The sequence below is a fragment of the Neltuma alba genome, unplaced genomic scaffold (assembly GCF_004799145.2).
Source record: "Neltuma alba isolate B1F8T4 unplaced genomic scaffold, ASM479914v2 tig00006653_pilon, whole genome shotgun sequence".
In the NCBI taxonomy this organism is placed as follows: domain Eukaryota; kingdom Viridiplantae; phylum Streptophyta; class Magnoliopsida; order Fabales; family Fabaceae; genus Neltuma; species Neltuma alba.
Window position 1 is genome coordinate 179368 of NW_021634531.1, and position 27066 is coordinate 206433.

General features: G+C 37.9%; 4 protein-coding genes across 7 annotated transcripts; 2 read left to right on the plus strand and 2 right to left on the minus strand.

Annotated features, from left to right (window-relative positions):
• Positions 1-1464: 1464 nt before the first annotated feature.
• Positions 1465-6802, minus strand: LOC114750825 (uncharacterized). Of its 3 annotated transcripts, none has more exons than XM_028939448.1 (6): positions 6552-6802; positions 5734-5928; positions 5479-5555; positions 3334-5007; positions 3055-3223; positions 1465-2455 (listed from the first exon to the last, which is right to left on the minus strand). In XM_028939448.1, the coding sequence occupies exons 2-6, from the start codon at positions 5813-5815 to the stop codon at positions 1818-1820; spliced, it is 2640 nt and encodes an 879-aa protein (XP_028795281.1). In that variant the 5' UTR covers positions 5816-5928; positions 6552-6802; the 3' UTR covers positions 1465-1817. The 3 variants fall into 3 exon arrangements, with proteins under 3 accessions (XP_028795281.1, XP_028795279.1, XP_028795278.1); XM_028939446.1 differs by having other exon boundaries at positions 5734-6467; XM_028939445.1 differs by having other exon boundaries at positions 6514-6802.
• Positions 6803-9866: 3064 nt separating this feature from the next.
• LOC114750824 (uncharacterized) lies at positions 9867-19630 on the plus strand. The gene is given in 25 exon segments (XM_028939444.1): positions 9867-10076; positions 11551-11681; positions 12044-12128; positions 12301-12354; positions 12435-12526; positions 12617-12720; positions 13079-13151; positions 13275-13665; positions 14016-14339; positions 14431-14634; positions 14959-15054; positions 15170-15230; positions 15327-15454; positions 15671-15878; positions 15881-15916; positions 16009-16145; positions 16246-16370; positions 16659-16782; positions 16864-16922; positions 17098-17194; positions 17268-17457; positions 17888-17989; positions 18129-18253; positions 18823-18882; positions 19210-19630. Coding segments are annotated over 25 exon segments (3147 nt in total). The 5' UTR covers positions 9867-10034; the 3' UTR covers positions 19309-19630.
• Positions 19631-20298: 668 nt separating this feature from the next.
• LOC114750828 (cancer-related nucleoside-triphosphatase homolog) lies at positions 20299-22342 on the minus strand. Of its 2 annotated transcripts, none has more exons than XM_028939453.1 (6): positions 22214-22342; positions 22022-22109; positions 21841-21931; positions 21453-21543; positions 20964-21120; positions 20299-20699 (listed from the first exon to the last, which is right to left on the minus strand). In XM_028939453.1, the coding sequence occupies exons 1-6, from the start codon at positions 22253-22255 to the stop codon at positions 20584-20586; spliced, it is 585 nt and encodes a 194-aa protein (XP_028795286.1). In that variant the 5' UTR covers positions 22256-22342; the 3' UTR covers positions 20299-20583. The 2 variants fall into 2 exon arrangements, with proteins under 2 accessions (XP_028795286.1, XP_028795285.1); XM_028939452.1 differs by having other exon boundaries at positions 21841-21946.
• A 2184-nt stretch (positions 22343-24526) lies between these two features.
• On the plus strand, positions 24527-27057 carry LOC114750827 (heterogeneous nuclear ribonucleoprotein H2). Its single transcript, XM_028939451.1, has 2 exons — positions 24527-24731; positions 26122-27057. Exons 1-2 carry the CDS (start codon positions 24715-24717, stop codon positions 26897-26899), a joined length of 795 nt encoding a protein of 264 aa, XP_028795284.1. The 5' UTR covers positions 24527-24714; the 3' UTR covers positions 26900-27057.
• The last annotated feature ends 9 nt before the right edge of the window (positions 27058-27066 follow it).

The window sequence follows — 27066 nt, forward strand, 5'->3', positions numbered from 1 at the left end:
AGATTGCTTAATTTCATCAAATTTATTAAAGCATCATTTGCTATACAAATAAAATAAAAAAAATTCATAAATAAGAAATATCCGTGTATTTCAAAAATAACGATAAAGACATCATACATATATTTTAGAATTTATTACACACGTATCGTCAATACTAAGCAGACATTTGCATGTGCACTTTCATTTTAGTCTCCCCGCAGGTCAAAAATGGATGGCTGATAGCAGGTCTGAGGTCACATATATTCATTACTAATTAGCTGATTTTCAGGTCAAATTATTCACCGGAACTCCAAAATATATTTGAAGGTTTAACTTTTACCTTTAAATTTAGATAATTTGAGACAACTGAGTTATAACTCACAGGAGGGAAACGTCATTGCATAGAAAATCGCGTATGCTCATAAAAAAATTTAAAATGCATGCAAAAGCCGGAGCATATAGTCATTATATTAATATTATCAAAATTTAAATTTTGAATAAAAAGTTTTACGTTTTTTTTTTTTAGCAAAAAAAAAGTTTTAAGTTTTCAATGATTTAAGAAAAAGACGACAATGACGCAAATCTTCGGAGCAGGCTTACAAGTGAAAAGTTAGTTTACCTACCAGCCCAACGCCGTAAGAGATCGTTATCTTTGTTACTTAATATAAAAGTTAGTTTGAATTTTAATTTAATTTTAAATATAAAATTCTAATCTATTTTGTTTTATAGTTATCCATTTTTTTAAGATAGTCTTTGTAGTATTTACATATGTTAAATGTATCATCATATGATAATTCTAACTAATACACATGATTAACAAGGATACTTTAAGAAAGACAACACTTAATTATTACAAATAACTAATTTAATTAATTTTTTTAATTTAATAAAATTAGTTAACTAACTCTTATATTAAAGACCGAAAATAATAGGTAACAAGAAAATAAAATTTAAAATCTGGCCTAGTCAGGTCTCATACTGCTATAAGGGTTGTAAAATTACGAGAGCATGCACTAATTCTATTTTAGCGCCACGCTTACGCTTAAGACCTTAATTGCATGCTTTGCATCCGAGTCATATGCTTATAGAATAGAAAACACAACTACATGAAATCATCATGAAAATGGTTAAAAAGAGAACATAAAAAAGTGGGGGAGGGGGAGCGAAAAAGGGGGGGGGGGTGTTCAGCGCCTCAATAATGCAGGTTTCAACCTACCGATTTGACATATGAAAAGGCACCTATAGATGCACGTTAAAAAGATCATAAGCCATTATTGCCAAGTTTAGTTTGATCATGTGAAAAAGCTATTATCCTGCCGACATGGGACTTTGGGGACCCTCATCAATAACTTATTATAATCCTCATTTTGCAATCGAGCAAGCATCCAACTGGGAGAAAGATGATGACCTTCGGCCTTTTTAATAATAATTATGTACCTGTACTTCGTTCAATGAAAGTGAGACTTTTAGCATATCAGAGAGAAATGATAAAAGAATCACCATAATTGCATTATGGAAGAAAGTGCAGCGCAAGGCCACGGCATAAAAGTAACACCAATTTATACACTCATGAACATGGAAGAAATCATAGAATCCAATCGATTTTTTTGCACTAAAAAAAAATCCTAATAACAAATGCCACTCATGTACACTATCAGTATGTATTACCACAACTCAGCTTGCTGCCCTCAGTGTCCAGTGCTCACGCCAAAATTTACACACACACGCACACACTCCTGCAACATCAGATGAATTAGACAAGATCATGTTTCATTTTGTTTATAAAAGAAACGTTTATGAGCCTTGTTCCGATGAACGAGGTTTTACTTCACACTACCTCAGCATATCATATCCCTAGTGAGTTCTTCAACCAGATCTTCAGTAACTAGACGTTCTATCTCTCCTTCCAGTATATTAAGCTCATCATCCATCAATCCAATCCAGGGGTTGGGGCCCAGATCTCTGGCCACCAACGTATCAAGAGAATCAGAAGTTACGTCAGACGGTGGATATAAAGTAACTCTAATGATTTCCCATACCAACTTCAGAAGTTCCTTCCCACGTGGTGGCGGCAGCATGGAGGAGGAACAGCATAGTTTCCTTCTGAATCTAGACAACGTTAAAGGTGGTCCAAGAACAATGAAAAGTCCTTCATTTAGCAAATCATGCAATAGCTTGTGCTCTAACGTATTGTCACTTTGATCCTTGGTTGAAGTTTCGTTCTCCTTGAGCATTTTTTTATGAGATTCCTCAACTTCTTCAAAAACCGAGTTCCCAATAGGCTTCGCAAACGTGTCCCCTTTTAATAAGGATTTATCCCATGAACCGAAGTATAGACCAGAAGCAACAAGCAGATCTCTTATGTAGGATTCTGCTGGATCCTCCAATTGTGCCAACTTAGATTCCTCAGGCTCCTGTTTGACCATTAATTCCTCAGGGCCATCAGACTCAAGTTGATTTATCTGCCTCCTTAACTCTGTTAAATCAACATAAAAAGGAAACTATAAGCAAATATTTATTATCTCTAGACTAGCAAGAAGGTTAGATGTGCTGAATTGAGAAAACACAATACAGGTTGGATTTTGTTCCTCTCTCAACTATCTCAGCTAATTCACAAAATCACAGATAAAAAAATCATAATGTGAACAAAATTTTACTTTGTTGTCAGCAAGATGAAGCAGGTAGCCTCTACTTTATAATAATAATAATAATAATAATATTGTCCTGTAGCAGGAAAATACCAACTGAACGTATCCTGTTAGTTTTTATAACTTATACAGAAGATGTATAAAAAAGATTCCAGATATAAGCACATACATCAAAGACTGTGAATTCAACAAGAAAGTTTAACTAATACAAACCCAGAACCCCATAATAGAAATTGTGTAGCACTTCAAACAAGTTACCTAAATATGAAAACATTAAGCAAAAATATGAAATCAACATCTGATCTACTAGGAGAACCCTTTAAAATTGATTGTTGATAAAACTTCCCGTGTGCAGTACATGAAATAAGTCTATCCATCTATGATATCATGACGCAATGCATGAAAGCTGGAACTTTTATTATCTTACCGTTCAAACCAGAGCTAATTTCTCTAAGAACCTCTGGCATAGCATTATCATCTCTTGAAGATACATCCGGAGTTGAAATTGGGCTTAAGTATTCAGCTCGCTTCCACAGCTCTTCCTGAGCATTGCTGCATACAGATGCAGGACTGGGAGGGACCTCAGTGGAGTTCTCCTAAGAGCATATGACAGAATATCTAAAGATTAAATGACAATCAATCATGAAATATAATTGACAGCAAATGTGCGTGTAAAAAGAATTTATAAAGCGTACGATGAACTTACATGCCTTTCACCACAATTCAAAAGAACTGTCGGTCCACTCGTGACATCTACCATCATGGAACCATCTTCATTGCTATGTGATTCCCCCACTGACTGAAATTTTTTTCCAAACAGCTTCCCTCTTAGGACAAGATTATATTTGAAGTTGGAAACCTTTTCTTTGATGTTAAATCTATCCTTCTTTTTCTTTTTAACATCAACAGACGCAGTTTCAATAGCTTCAAGCTTCCTCCGAATTTGCGCACCAGTTAAAATATGTCGGTCCTCTAGAAGAAGTTTTCCAAATGATGTTCCTGATACTGGAGCAGACAAGGATCTAACAAGGTTTCTAGGGGACGATTCTTTGGGGAGTGATATATCGCCAACTTGTTCACACCTGAAAGAGCCTGTTTGCATTTCTTTTTCCTCTTTTGAAATTTCCCAGTGGCTCGAATAATTTGAATTCGTACTATCATTATCTTGTTTTAACCTGTCATTGTGATCATCTAGGAGATATGACCTTGAATTCCCACAAGTCGCTCCAGGAATATCAAGATAAGCTTTGCTTTTTAGAACATTTCTTAGCCTCTCTGACAAGAATCTCCTGGAATCTCTATTGATAAATTCTGGGGAACTTGATCCATTGAACTGAATTTCACTTCTGCATGATTTTGTTGATTCTGAGCGGAGCAAATTTGTTGCAACATCTCTAGTCACGCTTTCTCTGACCTGTTTTGCTATATTGCGAGCAATTTGTTTAGGATCTGATGGCTTTTCATTGTAAGGTGTCTCAATTCCACTTCCACGAACCACATAACCCTTTTTAGAAGTTTTCCCCTGCAGTTCACATTTTAGCCGCTCTCTGACCTCTTTGAGAAAATCTTCTATGCTATTTCTCTCTTGTGAAATGCCGAATGGATTGATCCAATTATCCTCATGACTGTAAATCCTATCAGGACCGGGCTTCAAAATAACTATTCGAGTTGGTGAATAACCATCCTGTGGGCCATTAGATTTCATCATTAAGGACTCCTCAAAGTCTCTACTTAAGGTTCTGCTCCTTGAAGGAAAGGTTTCTTTGTGCCTAGTAGGAAATAACTCCATGATATTACCATGATATTCTGGACCACCATAATTTGTTAACTCTGTAGCCAGTCTATGTGAAGTTGCATGATCTGCCATCTTTTTCTTGTCCATGCTCTCTCGTGCAGGCAGTTGTCTGGGGTTATTGTCAACTTCAACAGCCTTTGAACACTCCATTAACCTCGCTGCTTGAAATGCTTCAAATTCTTTCTTGAACTTCTGCAGTTCCTCTTCCTGAGGATGGTCCCGGGGCTTTGGTTTTCCCAAATATTGGTTCCATCCATCATCATCATCTGTGTCTTGGCAATGAGAGTCAAATTCCATCTGGCTACAAGAATTAGAGTTGCCAGAACCCCGACCACCTGAACCCCTTCCATTCACTTCCTTCTCAGAAAACTTTTTCCCCATATTTTCACGTTTTATTTCATCTGATGGAATTGCAGATTTAGCATCTGATGGCATCATATCTATACCCATTAATCTGGCCACAAGGCTCGGTGCGTTTGGTTTGGTGGTTGGTCGCTGGCATAGCTCATCATTGATCAGTTTCTTCACTGAAACCGTGTCTGAACAACTAGCATTCACTGACAACTCTTCTACTTGATAATGATACTGAAAAATTTAAATGAAAGTTAATTGCTGTAGAAACAACTCAAGAATGAGAAGAAAGAAAGAAATATATATCACGAAACATACAAAGAGCACTTAATTGCTGTAGATGGAAACAAGAAACGGAATCTCATGAAGTTAATGTCACACTTGTGAATAAAAGGTCAACTGCAAATATGACTGGTGTGTCATCAGAACCAGAACAATGCATAAGGTTTTGCAGTAAAACAATTTCAGCATTACTTTAAACGATGGATTGACAAAAATCCATAATCTCAATGGCACATGAGGTAGGACTAGTAGAACACCCACTACTTTATAATTCAAGCATTTCTAGCTTGATATCGAGAATAATTTTACCATGGCCAGGTCCAATACACGTGATGTCATTCCCCCAAAATGCTAAGGGATAGTAGATCCGCAGTTAATAACAGTTCGAGGTGTTGGGATGATATCAACATGACAGACACTTACCGGTAATTCCCCTTGCGGGCATTGAATTTGAGATGCGTCAACTTGAAGCTCCAGGCTATTGCGAGGAGGTTCCAGGCCTGCGGAGCACATAACAACAGAATGAGCAGCATCCTACCAAAACCAATCTAGCAGAGGAGGCACGAAACCGATTTATAATGAATTTTTTGACTGCTGAGCAAGATAATCCTATTCTCAGTCAGACAAATTTACTAAAGGTCCTTCCATAGTATGAGATAAGGGTCAATCAACACTCACCACCATGACGTCTCTTGCGGGCATGAACTTTCTTGGCCATGCTCCCGTGATTGAACTCAAAAATGCGCAACAAGCCTCCCATACAGGCAGATGGTCAACCGAAAGACTCTCGGGTCCAAAATTGTCCTTCCATATCTCATCCCATTAAAATTTTATTTCTTCGCATGAAATAAACCATCACATCCCGTTTTAATCCTGCCACGCCATAGGATACCCGTATATTAGTTAAAAAGCGATTAGAAATATAACGTAAAATCCAGGCATGTTGAAACTTGAGAAAATTTGATCGTGAAGTGAATGAGGTCCAAATCAAACCGGTTTATGCATTCAGACATCTGCGACGGATGGACTGCCAATCCCGCTATGTAGAACAAAGCAGGCATAAATTATTCCATAAAAATAACAGTCTTAGTGAAAGCATGCAGACCGAATTCCCAATGTTAGACAGGAGGATAAAGATTTGAGCAAAATTAGGAACTATGAACAGGACTTTTCATCAAAATCTGATAACTTTGACTTCTTTGTGAACAATGAAGAGCAAAGGGCATTCAAGTGGTCTGAGCATGATCAAGGAAAACGTTGGAAGCCAAAAGGAGGAACCACAACTCTCTGAACCCCGTAATTTACGACCAGTGGTCACAGCTGAGTTTGCAGCCGAACTTGTTTTTAAGATTGCTCTACTAGTAAGAAGATGCTTTAAAACAAATTATTCAGATTCATATGCGTGTTGTCTTCTGTGCAATGGATGGTCGGTTAGAAGACAGGGAATGTATTACGCACCATAGAGAAAAACCAGAACAACTTATCAACAAATAAACCTCCAAGCTTTTGATTGATCAGCCAGCAGGCGATTATCGTTGAAGAATGTCCGAGCTCGATAGAGGTGGGGAAAAATTGATAGGGGCTGGAAACTAACAAATCCCAGAACGGAGAGAGCTTTGGAAAATGGGAATTGACAACTATGAATCGGAACAAAGGTGAGGCCCAGAAATGAGAATAATTAACAAATAATGGGGACAAAGGAAAGAGCTACGATGTCAATGTAGAGGGAAAGTACTCAGCCCATTGCTGGAAACAAGTGAGAGAAAACGAAGCGCCTGTCAACACTATTTTCTTTATTCGCTAATCATTCTTTTCTTTTTTTATTTTATTGGATAAATTTCCAGCGAGCTGGCTGGCTGACTCGATGAATGGCCTAAAGAATATAGCCTGCACACTACAAGGCGGAGGTGCGTCCAAAATAATTAAAAAGGACGATTAAAAAGTCAGGGAAAATTATCAGAGGATAAAGCGTATTGAAAACGTTAATCCGTAGAAAAGCACCCAACGTTCTTGTGAAGTTGGGGTTCAAATTCAATCTTGTTTCCTATTTCTCGTTCCAGCTGCACATGAATTACTCCTATTACGCTCAGTTTTCATCCGTTAATCCCGTAGAATAATTTCATAATGAAACTAGAATGCACATAAGTCCCCTCATGAGTACTTTAACGTGATTATCTCATAAAAGCAAGCGTTCCCTTTATTTCCATTTTGCCTTTTGCATCACGTTGTTATGACTTTCGTGTTGAGTGCCGCGTTGGGGTCAGACAATTTACATACCGACGTTAATTAGCAGGAGGAACTCGGGAGGCGTTGCATCCCGCAAGTAATTTGTATTTTTGAAGACAAATTTGCTCTTATTTATCTGTATTTAAAATTGGAAGACTGCTTTTAGTTTTGAGAAAATTAATTCATAAATTCTTATAGTTTTGTAATTGGAGCCTTGTAACTTGTTCAGTCATAGGCATTAATCCTTATAAGTGATGAGTGTGGTATGAGTGTGTGTGATTAAAAAAATTGTAAGGAAGCAATTATAGGCATCAATGTTATTTATTAAAAGGGAAGGAAAAAAAAAGTGAGCAGGCTTAGAGATGACTTGTATATTTAAGCTTATATTTCTTGCTTGCTTAGGAAGTTATTATACGGGTGCAGCTAAAAAGTTAGCCCCGCCACAGGCCGCGCCATTTGGCGCCCCCGCCTCGCTCGTGTTCGGTTTGCATGGTCCTTTGTTTTGAACATGCTGGTGGCTGGAGGGATTGATGAAGCTTGAAGAAGGATGCAAAACACGACTGTGCGTTGCAGAAGAACGAACCGCTGTGTGTGCATTTGGGGGGCCTAAGCAGTTCATAATGAAAGGAGGCAGCGCCAGTGGGGATATTTGGTTGTAAAAGCTGTGCAATCACGTGTCGGCCTCAGCCCTCCATCATCACCCCCTCACTCTCCTTCCTTTCCCTCGTCATTCGCCTCCTCCTTTCTGGGCCTTCATTCCTTCTTCCTTCGCCTCAGCCTTGGGCCGTGGCCCAAACTGCTCTTTCCCATCTCCCTCTTTCCTTCCCAATCACTTGTTCCCGCTCTAGCCCATTCCATTTTTCTTGTTCCTTTTTTTCCCCCTCACAAAAGACTGCTACAATCTTTTCTTTCTCTTTTCTTTTGCCGACAACAAAAAACTATAATCATTCTCAGTTGTATTCATTTATTAGGACCCGTTTGGTTTAACCCAGTTGCAGGCCTGTGAAGGTAATGGAAATTGCATTATCAAGAGAATGATATTTGGTTGCTTTTTAGCATGGTAATAAGGTTTACAATGGTTATGATGATTACCAAAAATTTAGTAATCTTTATTCACACCTCTCCCTCATGAATACTCATCAACATCCCATTGAATGTTTTGAAAAGTCTTATTTTCCTATCATATCCAATGTAAACGGACACAAAATGCCCTCAATCCCTCCTCCTCATCTCTTGTTTCTTGGACTTCTTCTTCTACAGCCTCTGTCTCACTCATCTCTATTGTTGTCGACATCATCTTTGATGCCCCACCACCTCCTTTCTTTGCCTCCACCACCGTGTTCTTCAATGCCGACGAAGCCTGTTCCTTCAACGTTGACAAAGTTTCATCTCCCAATCACGATTCCTTCTCATGGTCGCACTCCATGGCTTTCACTTCATAAGATCAATATTAAAACAAAGTAATTGAAGAGGATGTATGAAGAGAAGGATCAATAGTTTTGATTTTCCCAAAAACCCAAAAAATTGATTCCAAACCTGCATTGTTAGTTTTGATTTATCATTCTCTGCGTTTTACTTAGTTAATTCTAAAAAATTGGTTCCAAATTTGTATAGTTTGTGGTTCGACTTGTGATTCATGAATTTTGATTGTATATTGAAGTCAATGTCATGGCCTGTTTCTCTTTTTATTTTATTTGTTACTGTTGAAGAAATACGAAAGTACAAGGCAAACGTTTTTTTTTTTTGGGTTGGATGAGGATTATTTTGGTCTTTTTATTTGTTTGCATATATAATTTATTATAAAAATTAAATTTTCTTTTACACATGTCCAATGTCATACCGAACATTCTAATGATAATCAAAATCACATTACATCTCATTGCATTGCATGGTAGAGAGTATATACACAATTGCACCAAATAGGCCCTTAATTTGTGATGCCATGTAAACACACATTTCCATTTGAAATACATGTAACGTGATTCATCATATCCTCAATGTCAATGCAAGTGCCTTTCTCGGTCTTATGTTTCCCAAGATAAGTTATTAACATTAGTTTACATGTGTATACATATATATGATCACCAAATCAGTTACTGAACAAACAAGAGTGTCTGGATACAAATTTTAAAAATAAATTTATAAAAAAATTGTTTTAAAGGTATTTTTTGCGCAAACCAAACCCCTTCGAAAGTGGAACAAAGAACACCATGATGAGGCCGGGCTCAGCCAAATAGAAACAAATCCCCTGGGAGGGGGAATGCAATCGTGCGGTGCCACGTAGGAGTCGAGGAGGGGTCCGCTAAACCATCGGGCAATCTGAAATTCACACGTGTCATCTTGTTGAGCGTGATGATTACTCTATAGCTTGATCGAAAGAGTGCAGACAAAGAGACGTTGTCAGACATCTCTATGTGTATCCACGTGTGCCCATCCACATTGGATCCCAAACCACCCCCCCAGGGGTTCAACTCCGGCATATAGGATCGTATACAATTAATTAAAATTAATTCATTAAATTAATGACCCCTCACTCTTAAAATGTTAAATGTTTGTCCCTTCCTTGCATCCATCCATCGGCCATAGCAAAAACCGTACTCAACTGCTCTCTACCAAAGCGCCACCACCTCACTCTCTCCTTTCGGTTATCACAAAGAACTTTCCTTCCTCTCTCGCCCCCCCCCCCTCTCTCTGACTGATTCGGGACTTGACTCTCTCCGATCCGGAGTCGCTCCGCTCATCATCATCCCCCAATGTTCGTCAAGAAGCTCGTCGAGAAAGCCTCCATCAAGAAGGTCAGTTCAATTATTTCATTCCATCTCTTCTCTTTCCAACTCCGCTTGCTTAGTCCAATCACCCCCCGTACGTGTTTTCTCTGTGTCACGACCGATCCCCGATTTCCTTTCGGTTTCGTTTTCACAAAACTATGTTCTCAGAGTTTAATTCATTTCTCTGACAACTGATCCCAGTTCCGGAGCTCCGCCTTAGACTGTGTTTCAGGGGTAACGATAGGTACGGTGAAGTCGTGAAGATATTGTTTACTATCTTCTGTAACGCCTGTGCTAATTTTCTTATTCTGGTTTCCCAGTAAAGATACAACATAAACTGCAGTATCCCGGCAAAGCCCTCTTCCCATAAGATAAAATGCTAGTAGTAATATGGAATATTATACCGACGGACAATCTTTGGCCATCCGGTTTTTTGATTGGTCATCTAAACTTCCGTTAGCAAATGATATTTTGATCGAGATTCAACGTATAAAAATGATCCCACAACGGACAGCTGTATGGCCTTCACTGCCAGCTCCTTGATTGCCTCCCGAAGAGAGAAAGGAAAAGGAGACCTTGCCTGTTTTGTTCGATCCATACATCGTCCTTTACTTACTCTTGCCTTTTAGTTTTTACCCTCGCAAATATGAAGTTTTTGGGTTGCCTGGAAAAGATTTGGTTTTATCCAATTTGGATTCATTACTCGGCCTGGGCCCCACAACGATGCAAATAGTAATAAAGAAAAAAGATGTTATTGATTCTCTTTTATGTAAAAATTGATATATTTTTTTTATATTTATAACTGCTCTTAATGGACTATTAAATTAAAATATCTTGGCAAAAAAATTAAATTAAAATATTGCTCACTTTTTTCGGGCCAACAGATCCCTTACCCAGATAAAGAGGGGCAGGGTCGGTGGTAGTCAAAGTGATTGTGGGCCCTATGCTAAAGATGAATTTAGAGGGTGGTCGGCGGACCCATGTTAGATACCGTTAAGTTCGGTTTAAGCCCACAAGAATCCAAGGCCCGAGGGTACAGGCAACCTCGGACCAAGTCAGACAGACTTAGGACGCCGTCCGTCCTGACTCCTGAGTCCAGACTTCCACCTTTTATTATTGTTTTTTTAATTTCACGAGAAATAACTGGCCTTTTTCGATCCGAGAAATTCAAGTTTGATGTATCCAACCGCATATTCCCCGGCACAGCCAAAAAAGCCACTCAGTAAACCGAAGCATCTAACCTTTGGACCCAAAAAAAAAAAAAAAAAACTGAAACATCTAACCAAAAGAAGCCGGGACATGGCCGTTCACAGTATGTGAGGGTCAGAAACTGTTGCTAATCTTATAACTAACATTTTAACCTGAATAAATTATTTAATATTTATTAATTTGTTAATTATTAATTATTATTTTCGGAGCATATAAAGCAGCGGCAGATATGTTTTCTTTGTTTTTTTTTTTTGGCCGAACTTTCTGCTAAAGCTGTGAGTTGTGCCTGCAGCCTGGTGGGAATTCAGATGGGCTAAAGGCCAGCGATTTAGACGTGCATTTGGTTTTTCACTATGGGGTCCCATCCAACGGCGCCAAATTAGCTTATGAAAATAATCAGAAGATTCTTGCTCTGTCCACAAAGTACGTTGATCCTTGCCATTTCCTCACTTACTGTGGCGCCTTATATCATAGTGTGTAACATTGCATCTTGTTCAAAAATATACAATTTATAAGATGCAGCGGCAGATATTTTATTATATAATGTTTATGCCTTGTTCTGTTGTCACATTCAAATCGTTTTCAATTCCATGGTGTTCTGTATAAACATTTAGAGGCGAAGAAGAGGACAAAAAGCATAAACATCTAGAAGCACCAACGGATTGTTCTTGTTCGTTCGGTTCCACGGGAATTACAATCTCATTATCTGACAAGTTGGTTCTGTGACTTCTGTTAAGATTTTAAAAAGGCTAAAACTGATCTTGTACCCTATTTTTCACGAGCAGGGATGGCAGAATTAAACTATTTGGGAAAAATAACACTCAAGCCATCCTCCAATCCCCTGAGCCAGTGCCTAGCAAGTTTCTACAGGTTATATGATCCTCTACATTTTTTTCCCTGTAGGTTACACTCTACACTGCTTTTTTTTTCTTTACCAGGCAGCTCGGCAAATTAATGTTCCTACTCAAGTTGTGAAAAATGTTCTTTTCTTGGGCTATATAGAAAATCTGCACATTAACAATATTATGACATTTATATGCAGTTCATCCACAACGAAGGCATCCTCATAAATGTCACTTCCAATAACCATATTGAGGTAAGTATTTACCTTGGAGATTGTGTTTTCCTATGAAGTTCATTCAAAAACAGATATTCATGAAGAAACTTTGTAATTAGGTTTGGGACATTGACAAGAAGCTGTTGGCTCATGAATACGTTGTTAAAGAAGAAATTACTTCTTTTGCTGTCATTCAGCATAGCTTCTACATGTAAGTAATATGTCTACTTCAAAAGAAACTATCAAGAAATTATTGTTTGGGAGCATCTCAAGTCATGAGCATATACATCTGAGTTGGCAGGTACATTGGAGATTCTGTTGGCAATATTTCTGTTTTCAACCTGGATCAAGAACCCTGGCATATGGTACGGATGAAATACATCATCCCTCTATCAGCTTCTTATGGTGAGATGCTTAGCCGCTTTTATTTTGTTTTCACTTGGCTCGCATGACCTCTGGGTAAATGGCTAATTGCAAAGGATTTCATTCGTTTAGTCCTCTTTTACTGGTGAAGACCAAAGATAGAAGAGGAAGACAAAATCTATTTATAACATACTAACTGGTATTTAGTTTTTAGTAATTGTATCACATCCAAACTAGAAACAATATGGTATGTGTAAGAACATTATCATTTATTTAGCGACTTATGGTATTTACTCAATCATCTGCCACTCCTCTATGAATTGTTGCTTCCCCTCTCTTTTCGGTCTGTCATAGAAGTGCTTAGTTTTCGCTTCTTAAGTTCCTTAATCATCTTGTTTAGGGAGTCCAACCGAAGTGTCAGATGATACTGTTGTGACACATATGTTGCCTCAGCCAGCGGCTGAAAGTAAGAGGTAAACTCCACGAACCCAGTTATCTCATTCCCTTGGGACATCACCGCATAGCTAATTTGAGCCCAGATTTGTCCGGGTCACGTTTGATTATAAAATTTTCTTCTCTTATGTGTTCCAATGCAGGGTTCTCATAATTTTTAGAAACGGCCAAATGGTATTATGGGATATTCAAGAAAGCAAATCTATTTTCAGAACCGGTGGAAACATGTCACAAGCATCCTATAATGAAACTAAGAAAGCGACTTCTGCATGCTGGGCATGCCCTTTTGGAAGTAAGGTGGTTGTAGGGTACAGCAATGGAGAGCTCTTAATTTGGAACATCCCTTCTCAAAATGTTGGGAATGATTCAGCATCTGATTATACTACTCAAAACACTCCTATGTTCAAGCTTAACCTAGGATTTAAATCAGATAAAATTCCCATTGGCTCAGTAAAATGGATACATGCTGAAGGAAAGGCAAGTCGACTTTATGTCCTCGGAGCTTCTGACATTTCATCTCCAAACTTAGTCCAGGTATTTGTTTTGCTTGGATCATTCTCATTATAAATCTTATTCTTGCACCAATTATTCAGCATGTTTCTGTACACATATTTTCTTTTATAACGAGCAATTTGTAAACGGTAGTGCCTTTTAATTAATGATTTCCAATGTAGTTTTAGTTGTTCGTTGTCAGATTGTTTAGCACAATCATGACATGCGAAATAACTTTTTGGGAAGTCTTCAATTGTAAAAGATGTCTACTTACAGTTTTTGTTGAAGATTCTGATAGCTAACGAATACAGAACTACACAAAAGTTTCTTCCCTCTTCTAACGGACGTATTGCATCCAAAGGAAAGTATAGTTATATGATTATGTGGCGCAGGTAGTGTTGCTGAATGAGAAGACTGAATCTCGGACAATTAAGCTGGGCCTTCATTTGGCCGAATGCTGTATTGACATTGACGTCTTATCAACTTCGAGTGAGCAAAGCAAGCATAAACAGGATTCTTTCATTTTGCTTGGGAAATCGGGCCATGTTTATGTGTACGATGATAATTTGATCGAAAGGTATCTTCTACAATGCCAGTCTAAGTCCACGCCCTCACTGCCAAAGGAAGTGATGATTAAGTTGCCACTGGCAGATTCAAGCATCACGGCATCAAAGTTCATCTCAGACAATCCTAATCTCCGAAATCCCGATGATGAGGTAACATGCAGAGTTAATCTCGAACAGTCACTTAGATTTCCTTGACAAAGCTTATTCATCTTGGTTCTTTTGGCCCCCTGTTGTCTAATAGGAATATGTTCAGCTGTTGAAAAACTACCCACCTCTTATTCCCATTGAAACAAAACACAGAGACGTGGCTACTCTGAATTCTTCCAACTTCACTGGATTTTCAAAAGTCAAAAACATCTACATAACTGGCCACAGTGATGGAGCCATAACTTTCTGGGATGCGTCATGTCCCTTTTTCATCCCAATTTTGCAGTTGAAGCAGCAGGTACTTTTTTGTCAGACACTTTTTATGTTCACAAGTTGTCTACTCTAGTGGAAATAAACTAAAAGTTTGTTCCCAATTGTTAACGATTTATATTCAAAATTTTCATCTTATGTTTATTTCCTATAAAATGGGCTGTGAAGAACTCGTACGAGATAGCGTCTGTAAGAGTGTAAACTCCCGGGTAATGTTTGGGTTCAAGCAGGCCGTTGGAGGATTAGATACAGTTATTTTCTTTCTTCCAAGTACTTAAGAATTGTTGGTAATTTACTTTTCCTGTTTAATAATATATTATGCTTTTCGTTCTTTCCCTTTAACTTCATGCAGAGTGAACATGAGTTTTCTACAAGTGGCATACCCATAACAGCATTATATTTTGATAACAACTCGCCTCTGCTTGTTTCTGGAGACCAGAGTGGAATGGTGAGGTTTCTTCGGTTATGAATTTAGTATATCGCGATTAGTTTTCATCTTTCTTTCTTTTTCTCTTCACTCCCTATTATTTTTACAGTATGCTTGCCATTAACATGATCTGCAGGTTCGGATCTTTAGATTCAAACCTGAACCTTATTCAAGCAACAGTTTCATATCTCTTACGGGTATTTTATCTTCATATTCTGCATTTGTTATTTGTTAAACGACCGGCTCAGCGTCTTCAGTCTAGGAGTGACGCGCATTTCGATTCTTCTTTGTAGGAAGCACCAAAAAAGCGACTGATCATATAATTCACAGTGTGAAACTTATAAAGACTAATGGTGCTGTACTATCCATGAACACAGATCGTGGCTCAAAACATCTTGCTGTTGGTTCTGATCAAGGATATGTGAGCTATTTTCCAGAATTTTATTACCAGATACACGTTGATTTGATCTGGAACCGAAATGCACATCATAGATTATCAGAATATTTGAACTTTCATTGAACACTTTAACTAATGCCAAGGATCATCTAGTAGACACAAAAATATATTGTGCCATCTACCTACCACGTTTGATTCTTTCCGCTTTGACGTTCAAAGTTTTTTATTATTTTGTTGCAGGTTTCAGTTATTGACATGAATGGCTCAACTTTGTTATATCAGAAACAAATCACAAGTGAGATTAGTACTGGTATCATCTCTCTACAGTTCCGAGCATGCAGTTTGCAGGGTTTTAAGAAAAACATTTTAGCTGTTGGGACGAAGGATTCATCTGTTTTGGCACTTGATAGTGAAACTGGAAACCAATTGAGCACCGACACTGTTCATCCTAAAAGCCGTCTAGAGCTCTGCTAATGCAAGTGTTAGGTAAGAGCTTAGTAAAAGTTGACATAATGATCACTTATCGTAAACTTCGTGAAGAACAAGACTGAAAAGCGTATCTTTGTTGTGCTACTAAGATGGACAAGGAGAATTAACCAAGGGATTGGGTACAAGCGAGGCGAATGATATTGATGATGCAACAACAAAGCAATTGTGCGTTTTGTTGTGTTCTGAGAAAGCTTTGTATATCTATTCTTTTGTGCCTGTTGTTCAGGTAATATGCATTTCACTTCTATTCATACCAACAATTCTATGTTATGAATAACAGTTGAACATTTGCTGGTGCCCGCTATTACACTGGTTGGATGTTTCAGGGTGTTAAAAAGGTGCTTCACAAGAAGAAGTTTCATTCCTCATCCTGTTGCTGGGCATCTACATTCTACAGTAGTTCGGATATTGGACTTATGCTCCTTTTCACCAATGGAAAAGTAGAACTAAGGTAGTGGCTCTTTTCTTGACATGTGTGGGTGTAAGATTTCTTTTGGAGTCGAGATCCTGAACAGAGCGAAATTTTCTTTTTCTATAAGAAAAATGATCAGACCAAAAATATACTTCTGTTGACCCGATGTACTCCAGAAGCAAAAACGATGAAGTGTTTGCTTGGAGCTCAAAGTCAGGACTTTGAACCATTTTTAGTTTGTCAACTTCGTAACATGCTTTTTAAATTAATTTTTCATTCTTTAGTGTTTAGTACTGACGTACATTTTTTTCTCTGTCCAAATATTAGGTCTTTGCCAGAGTTGTCCCTGATCGTGGAGTCCTCGATCAGAGATTTCGGTTATTCACCTCCGAAATTAAAGTCATTTTCTGACAGACAAATTTGCTGTTCATCCGAAGGAGATCTTGTTATGGTACCAGTATATTTTAATATTTCTATAGCGTGAATTAGATTATTATGATCTACTACAAATTAACACAACTTCCATTTGAAGGTGAATGGTGACCAGGAAATTTTAGTTGCCTCAATGTTGGCCAACAGGGATGCTTTCAGGTATGTGAGGCTAGAGATTGACATTGATAATTATGTTATTAATTCACTACTGTATTTGCTCTAGAAGAATATTTGCCACAGGGAACAAGATCACTGGGAAAAAGACAGTGAGAGTAGAATTTCACTTAAATTAAGAGGAGCTCTCATCGCGGTCTAATGTTTGACTTCTTTTCAGGCTTTTGGACAGCGTCAGCTGTATCTATAGGAAAGAAAGGATGCTATGGCAAGAAGACGTTGTCCCTGCCCCGGTAGTCCATAAGGAAAAGAAAAAGGTAGAACACTAGTTTTTATTTACTTTCCAAACTCTAAATGGTATGTGATTCCATTCTTTTTTCGGCGGGGCAGGGTATATTTAGCTCTGTTATCAAAGATTTTACCGGAAGTAAAGAAAAGCAGGCGACAGTCATGGAAATAGAAGATACAAAAGAAAGCATACAGCAACTCTCAGTGATCTTTTCTAGTTCAAATTTCCCAGGTGAAGCTGACCATAGTGATAAGCGTACCATGGATGAGGATGAGCTTGAATTGAACATAGGTATGACAGTGCGTATCAGTCCTGCGGAATTCTACACGTAATCTGTCTGGATAATCCCTTTGTCAATGAAAGATGCTCTTGTAGTCCCAAAAAACTACTTCTTTTCTTGTGCTTTACATCAGAAGCCCATGGGATTTTCTTTAATCTGTTTGGTATGATGAGGGAAATAGAGCGGAGCTGGGGAGAGGAAAAATTTTAAAACGAGATCCGTTTAAAAAATTAAAGAAGTGGGAGTGAAAGCTTTTAAATGATTTTGTTTTCTCTTTTATTTTACATCTTTTCTTTATCAAAATTGTATAATCCCACTTCTCCAATTTTTTAAATTGAACTTTTTCCCTCCTCTCTTCCCCTCCAATCCCCTCGTACGAAGTATAGGGTGAAGGCCAATTCAAACGCAATTCAAGATGTTTTTTTTTTTCCTTCTGTACAGATGACATTGACCTCGAGGATCCTGGGGAAATGCGCAAAGATCAAAGGATACTAGGGACTCTCAATAAAAAGAATCTGGCTGGCAAGTTTCAGGCTCTAAAGGGTTAGTGACGGCTTGATTACTTCTACGTCTTTATTCCTCCTGATTGCCATCAAGGATTCTAGATGGAATAAGGATGTTTAAAGGATATGGCCTTAACTTTAGCTGATTTAGCTGATTTTGTTGAGCATCCAATGTACAGGAAGGTTGAAAGACATGAAGGGCAACATTCAGAAAACATCAGATAAGGAAGAGCAACAACAGGATGAGAAAGGTGGTGCAGTTGATCAAATCAAGAAAAAATATGGGTTTTCTTCTTCCTCCGATGTAAGTACTTGTACATAATGCATTCGGCGTCTATTTACTTACATGGTATTCTTCAGGATCATGGAATACTGTGATGTGCCTATTTACAGGTGAAATATTTTACCTAGGTGAAAAGCTATCTTCTTGTAATATGGCCATGTGATTTATACTGCTCAATGCAGATGTAATTTCACAAGCAAGAGGGTCAAGATCGATAATTTGTCAAAATGATTAAATTTATGATCAATTAGGTTTGCGCTTTTCTATCATCATGAAAAAACATTCAAGTTATGATCCATTGACAGAACAGTTGTAGCTCTGCATTCCTTTAAGAAACTGCAGACTTCAGAGAAGATCTACATGGATCACTCATGGTTCATGAAGAATTAGATATGTTCAAAAGTGTATTTTTCTTTCTTTCTTTCTTTCTTTGTTTTTTTTTTTTGGAAAAAATATATCACCGATAGCCATGCATTTTTTTTAAACAAATATTAGCTAATATATTTACCATTTTGTATACTACATTAGAATCAGTTATGATGTGTTTTGAAATGCTACTAGAAACATGAATCAATCATGAATTGCCGCAGGAAACAAGCACTGCTAAATTGGCGCAGAACAAGTTGCAGGAAAACATGCGGAAACTGCAGGTATCTTATGCTTCCTCTAATCCTTGTTACAAGGCTCGTCACCTACTTTCCAAAACCTAAAGAAAATAGTTAAAATTAGTTAAATGTCAAGAACATTTGTAATTTCCCAAACTTACCCTTTGATTGACATAACTCATTATTAGGAAATGATGGAAAAGCTATTATAGAAGGTCTTGTGTTAAGTACCATTGAGTATGTCCTTGTGAATAGAATGGGAAGGAGTATATGTAGTACAACATGCTACGAACTATAAAGTAAAAGCACAGATAGTAGTTTTACTGGATGCAGGAAATAATTCATGTACTACTCATCTGGTGTGTTGGGCAGGGTATCAATCTTCGAGCTACAGAGATGCAGGATACAGCAAGATCATTTTCATCATTGGCAAAACAGGTCCTGCGAACTGCTGAACAGGATAAACGTTGAGAAGCCTGCGGACTAGACTTATTCAGACTCTTATTAGTTTATACATTGTTTCTTTTTAATTTCTTTTTTTTTTTTTATATATTTGTAAAGATGCTTTCTGCGTGTAAGTTTCTTTCTTTTTTTTGGGCCAAACTTTCTGCATGTAAGTTTGTTGGCCATTATTTTTGTATTTATATTGATCAAAAGACACATCATAGATGGTGAACTCGGTGTTCTTCCCCTTAAAAATTTGATAGGGTGTCTTCCATTTGAAACTTGATCGCCGCACGACAGTATTCTCCAAGATCACATTTGATAATTCAATATCGTATGCTTTCAAGTACTTCAAACTCTATTTTGAATACCTTGCACAGTTTGTATATGATGATTATCTTTAATTTCTTCATCTGGAGCTAAATCTCAAAAACTAGTCACCTTTAACGCAAGTTAATAGTACTGTCCTTATTATAAGACCCAATTTGACTTTTTATTTGGTCCTAATTATAAGACCCAATCCATTTTGTCTCTTATATTTATGTATTTTTTTCCAAGATAATCCTTCTAATAATGATAGTTTTAGCCAATATACTTAATTAGTAAGGATATTTTAGGAATGACAATACTTATTTATTATAAATAACTAACTTAACTTACTTCCTTAATCCCCTCAAATAAGTCAATTGGATCTTATAATTAGGACCGGAGGAGTACTTTGTACCTTTTTTCAATTTTATATAAAATAAAAATTTATGTTGATTGTTCAACTTCAGAAGATCCGAATTCCACAACGGCTAACCCTGCCTATACTCCCCCACGAGCACATTAAACCCTGCGAAGGGAACAATTACCACAACTTCACAGCATTTTAAACACGAAAATCTTTCCTCCTTCACATGACCCGTAAATAAATCTTTGCTTATGTACAAATATAAACACAAAACCTAGCAAATGCCAATATTAACCATATGAAAATTCATGATTTTAATTAATAAACAAATAAGCCCGATCGGATATAAGTAAAAGGCCAGCAGCAACGGAACTATATTAATTAACCGGAAACATCAAGTACAGTCTGCAATTAATAATATTTCTACAGACTTTATGGGTAAATATAACTGCATTAAGTTTGAATGCAATTCAACAACGACATTCATTTCGCACGATAAAGCACACAACTCAGAAAAGCAGGTTCAAATATCTCGTGGAGACTCGTTCTCTCGACTTGCTTCAGCTCATAACTCATTCCCAACTTCAAGAAAGATCACATGGCATGAGCTCAAACACATGACTATTGATCTAATGTTTTCTCAGCAGGTCTACCAGTAGGGAGCGTATCTCTTCTCTAACAGCATCTCTGTTGCTAAGGCTCAAGGTATAAATATCTGCTGTTGGATGATTCCGCAATCTAGCGACTGCATAAATTGACAGTCTTAGTTATTTACCATTTCAGAAGGTCTCAAAACTTTGACCATTATACTTATCAAGTGTTCATCCTACTTTTAGGCCTGCGGACAGAATTTGTCCCATGTCACTTATTAGAAAAAAATCAGTTGGCAAGAGTTATTCTACTTTGGAACGTCTAAATGAGTATTTCACCACCGTCAGCAGCTTATCATTATCAAGAAATAAACAAGTAGTTCGAGAGAGGGAAAGATGTAAACGTCTAATAAAATTACCTTCAGGTATATCTCTACCATATTTGGGAATTGGAATCGAAGCCAAAATTGGGATGTTTGATTCCAGCACTTTTAAAACAGCAGGGAAGAAGGATGAGCTGTACAACTCCAGCTTACCAACTTCATCAATGATGAAGAGATCAGTATCTTCTCTGACCTATTCATTGAACATGTGTCTTTAGACCTTCAAAGATTCATGGCTCAAATCTAATACACATCGGGCAAAATGCTTCTATCATATGTCGTCATTGCCAAATCAACACTCAGAAACAATATTCATGCTGAATACAATCGTCACCATCGATTACAATTTAAAGAAACATAAAATTTTGGAAATGAGCAAACATGGATTTAACAAGATTCACTTCGAGAAATATGCAGCAATCTCGTTTCCTACTCAGTGTGCTAACAACTTTGTCAACAAATGCATAAACCAAATAAGACTCAGCCAATAAACAACAGTCTTGAGAAAATCAGCTCACCCCTCACCTGCAACTCAGGCAGTGCAAGTGACTCGAAAGATGCTATATCAACTCTATACTTGCCAACATTGGGCCATCTGCGAGACTCTGGCCTGCCACTAAATAACATCACAAATAAATATGGAAAATTAAGTTAGAAGACTCTTGTCAATTAAACGATTAATCAACTGCAGCACGTGTCATCGGTAAACTGCTTTTGCGCCTAAACTCATAAAGTGTCATCTGATAGGCAGGAAGGATAAAGCATCAAACAAAAACACTAGAGTCGGACCCAAGTTGAAAAAAGTCCTAACGCACGCCACAAAACGGACGCGGCTGCGCTACTGATATCTGAGGACTGAGAATGAACAGATTAGAAGGCTGCATAAAAATGAAAGGAGAGAAAACAAAGAAACCTGGAAATGTTGGCGGAGGCAAGTGAACCGATGCGACCATCGAGAGTGACAACCTCAAAACCAATTCTCTCGCTTCCTTGTCTAACTTCACCTGAAAATTCCTCCACTATCAATGACGCAAGATATTGATGCATAACGATTATGAAATGTAACCAAGAAGAGAGGAAGAGGGGAATCCTACGAGTGTAGAAACCCTGAACTTTGAGGTTGGGATTTGAAGTTTTAAGGCCCTCGAACACTCTCATAATCAGAGTGCTTTTGCCCACACCCTGCGCACAAAACCTCCCACATGATCCAGTGAAAAAACAGAAGAAAGTTTAAAGCATCGACGGAAGAAAATAATGGGATGAGAGCGAGTTTACGCGGGGCTAACCGGAGGACCGGTGACGAGGATGCATTTGCCGGGACCCGCCATTTACGCATCAGCAGGTCATCCACATTCCACACACAACGCGCGCGCCTTCCACAGCGAGACGCCGCCACGACAAGGCCAATTCCTCCGTGATCAATAATAGGCCGACACATACCGGCCCAACCCAGTTGTCTTTCGTTAATAAAACCAATGAACAAAAAATCAGACCAGATACTAAACCGGTCTAACTAGTGGGTTAAGGGTCAATGGGTCAGTTCGAAGTCAGACCAGGGTCAAACCGGTCATATTAAAATAATATAATTTAATTGGCAATGACAAAATAAAAATAACATTCATCAATAATAACCATTCAACAAAATACAAAAAACAACCAAAGTGATTTAAACATTTAATTGTACCAAACTTCAGGCGAGGCAACGAGACTGAGAGCTCAAATGAAATTGGGAGTCTAGACTCTGGAGTCTGGATGAGCAGCTTCAGGCGAGGTGACGGCAGGACGAGCAGCTTCAGGCAGGGCACCGAGCAGCTTCAGGCGGGGCAAGGGACGACGCGGTGACGGTGCAAGCTTCAATGAGCTGAGCTGGGAGATTCAATGAGGTGACGGCGGTGAGATTCAGCGAGCTGGTACCGAGACGGGACAGTGAGCACACGGCGACGGCGGCTGGGACTGAGGATTAGGAAGGAGCTGCCGAGATGGGCGTCGAGCTGGTTTTGCCGTTTTGGAGACCGAATGAGGAAGGACCGAAGGAGACGGGTCGGGGGGTTGAGCTGGTCTGGGTTTGAAATTTTTTTTTTAAATACAACGCCGTCGTTTTGGGGCTCTGGAGGGGGAAATGTTTTGAACCGGCTAAATCACCTAAACCGGCGGTTTTACCCGGTTTTACACCGGTTCATACCGGCTCAACTGGTTTACCACCGGTTTAACCCCTGGCCGGTTCTTGCCTTATTCCGGACCGGACAATAGGCCGGTTCACCAGTTGAACCGGCCGGTCCGGTTTTTTTTTTTCCATGAATAAAACGCTTTTGAGTATATTAAAAAAATAAATTTAGTTATTTATAATAAATAGATACTCCTTCAGTTCGGAGGAGTATTATCTTTCTTAAAATATACTTGCTAATCAAGTATATTAGTTAAAAATATTATTTTTTAGAATGACTACCTTGAAAAAAATACAAAAATATGAGAAACAAAGTAGATTAGAATCTTATATTTAGGATTAAAATAAAAGTTAAATAAAATTTTATATTAAAGACTGGAGATACTATACGGGCTAAGCAATCTTCTCCCTCCTATCTTTTTATCAAGTAAAATTATTACCAAGGACTAGGAAACCAAGCTTCTAATTATATTTCAGCACTAAACTAAAAAGAGTATTTGGATGAAAATCAAATTATAATTTTAAAAGTGATTTTACATAATTCGAAATAAGCATATAAAAAGAATTATGTCTGTGAAAATTTTTTTAAAAAATACTTTCAACACTTCCTAAACACCTCTTTAAGCCTCATATTTAATTAATGTCTAAAAAATATTAATTAATTTATATTTAATTATTCTCGTGTTTTTATACAATATACTATAGGTTGGTATCTGTTTGTATGTGTTAGCTTTTCTTTTTGATTTAGGAGTATTTAAGTAAAAACTAACTTATAATTTTAAAAATAATTTTATGATCTATCAAATAAGCATGTGATAAGTTTAAAAAGTACTTTTCAAGTTAACCAAACACTGTTTTTTGTTAGCAGGTTTTTCCCTATAACTATGAAGCCCATCACTGTTAGATCCGCCCAATAAGTTTTAATAACCCCAAAAAAAAAACAACTTTGTTAGATGGGGCGACAAAGCCACCCTTGGACTAATGATGCGACCTGCTGCTCCTACAGGCTACAGTCCGTTGTGCCTGGTTATGAGAGGTGAATTGGGCATCTCTCCCCTCCCCTTCGGGCCAACGTGATTTCGCCATTTTGATGATCAAGGACATGTTTGGTAGAATTTAAAGTAATTTTATAATAGTACTACAAAATAAATATGAAAGAAGAATTTTATTTCGGAAGTATTTGAATATTCTTAAAAATATTTTTTGTAGATTAAGACAATTTTTTTTACATTTTTACTTCATATATTATAAAATTATTTTTAAATTTAAAGTTTGAATTCTGTCCAAATATCTCTTCAACTTATGTAAAGGTGTTTTTAAAAATTATTTTTCGAAACCAAACGCCTCTTAAAAAATAACAACAGTCGGCGTTTACAGCACAACATAATACAAGTACTTAAATACCGGAACAAGACCAATTCGAGAACGAAAAGTAATCACCAAACGAGCGCGCTAGTTAGGGTTGACGTAGAAACTCTCGTGGAGCCAATCAAACCCTAGTTGGGGTTTCTTCTCCCTATTCATCTCTGTGTGAGGTCTTTCTTCGCGGGAACCCTGGAGCCGTTTCGTTTTCCTCCGGCGACCGAGCCGCCTTACGGTCGACCTTACAGCGGCCTTGGAGCCATGTACGGATCGAGAGGGTAAATTGACAAGACCTGATCTTTTGCTTTTTAATGTTTTTGCACTGCTGATTTTCTGTTTTTTCCTGATATATTCTTGCCTGTGTTCTTCGCCTTGTATTATGTGTTGTCGTTTCTAATTTATGCTTTCGATCTTCTATGGGGTGTTTAAACTTGCGATTGAGTATGCTAGAGTGGCATTGAAATGAGCATTTTAGACTTTACGATGGTATTTTTTTTGTGTCTGTGACGTGATGGCTACGTTTAGGAGTCTCTTTAGGGTTATTGTGTTGGGGTTTTTTCGAGTTGTTTTCGGTTTTTCCTTGATTTGACTCGAAATGTATAGAAAGTGGTAATTAGTCCATTCATGAATATTGATATATAGAGATAGTGCTAGTTTTAATAGTCTCCCTTTGCTGATAGCCATACTGGCAGGAAGGCTGACTGCTGGCCTTTATGGCAATTTGTAGAATCATATTCAACTTCTTTATAATTGGTTATTTGATCAAGTGATTAACTGAAATGGGAATTTCTCTTGAATGTGAAAATTCTATTTACAAATATTCACCCATTTTTATGTATTGTAGTGAGTGGCCTTCTCAATTTAGGTTCTACGTCTTGACTTTGTTATTTCTTCAATGAATTTAGTGGAGACTGGAGGGTAAGGAAAACAGTCTCGTGAATATGTTACTGACAACCCTGTGACGTAGGAACAATACTGAATAGATGATAATATAGTTTTTCAAGTTTCCGAATTATTTTATTGACTGATGTTATTTATGTTATTCAACCTTTTCCGGTGCATGCATGTTATTTTTTACATATGACATCATCCTATATGCTTCTGCTGCTATAAAATTTGTTTTGGTTCGGTTAGATGTGGTTGTGTGACCTTGTTAGACTAAAAGGGTGTTTGGATAACCCCAAAAGTACTTTTCTGCAAATCGAAGCAAATTCCTCCACATATTTATTTCGTATACCTTAAAAGCACTTTTAAAATCATAGTTTTATTTCTATCCAAGCACCTCCTAAAATAACGCGGGATTCATATGACCATGTTCTCTCTAATGTGGTTTAGTTTCTTTCCTGTTCACCATTATATGTGTAATTAATGGATTGTCTATTCAGTGTTAAATTGATTAAACTTCTTAGAAACTATGCATTTGTGGTCCATTCTAGGTACACTATTAGTCTATTGGTCTGGATGGATGTTTGTTACTTTCATGCATAGAAGCTGGTTTTTTTTCTTTTTCTATGTTGTGTATTCTTATAGGAAAAATGATCGCTATGATTGATGCTGTGAGATTAGGAATTAAAATTAGATGTCAGGGAAGTGTGGGTTGGGTTTGGCTTTATTAACATGTTGAGTGGGGGATGTTTTTCTGTTTTGTTTTGGGTATGGAATTTGAAGGGCAATGTTGGGAAGCGGGGGGGTTTCGGACGGGTACGAGGTTGGCTCAAAGAGACAAAGAATGATGGAATCCAATCCCTACTTCGCAGTGAGCAGCGGAACAGGTGGCTTTCAACCTTATGGATATGCTGGTGCCTTTCAGCCCCCACCCTTTCCTGTCGTTCGTCTCAGGGGGCTTCCCTTCAACTGCACTGATATTGACATTTTCAAGTTCTTTGCTGGACTGGACATTGTGGATGTATTGCTGGTCAACAAGAGTGGAAGGTTTTCAGGGGAGGCTTTTGTTGTCTTTGCTGGAGCAGTGCAAGTTGAGTTTGCTTTACAGAGAGATCGGCAGAACATGGGTCGAAGATATGTGGAAGTTTTCAGGTGTAAGAGGCAAGATTACTATAATGCAGTTGCTGCTGAGGTAAACTATGAAGGAATATATGACACCGACTATCATGGAAGCCCTCCTCCATCTCGTTCCAAGAGGTTCAGTGATAAGGACCAAATGGAATACACAGAGATATTAAAAATGCGCGGACTTCCATTCACTGTCTCAAAATCTGAAATTATTGATTTTTTTGGAGATTATAAGCTGGTTGAAGATAAGATACATATTGCATGTCGCCCTGATGGGAAAGCTACAGGAGAGGCATATGTGGAGTTTGTTTCCGCAGAAGAGGCTAAGAGAGCAATGTGCAAGGATAAAATGACAATTGGATCAAGGTACGTGGAGCTGTTTCCATCTACAGCAGATGAAGCTAGACGGGCAGAGTCAAGGTCGAGGCAGTAATCGAGATGGGACCCATTTGGCTGGCTTGATGCTTAGGTTTTTAATCTTTGGTATACATTTCGGTGCTACTGTATGTGCCTCTATTTGGATTGTGTCTAGGATATTGGTCCTACTTAATGGATTTGTTTGAATGTTGCATTGTATTTGTTCTTTAGAAATTTGGTTGC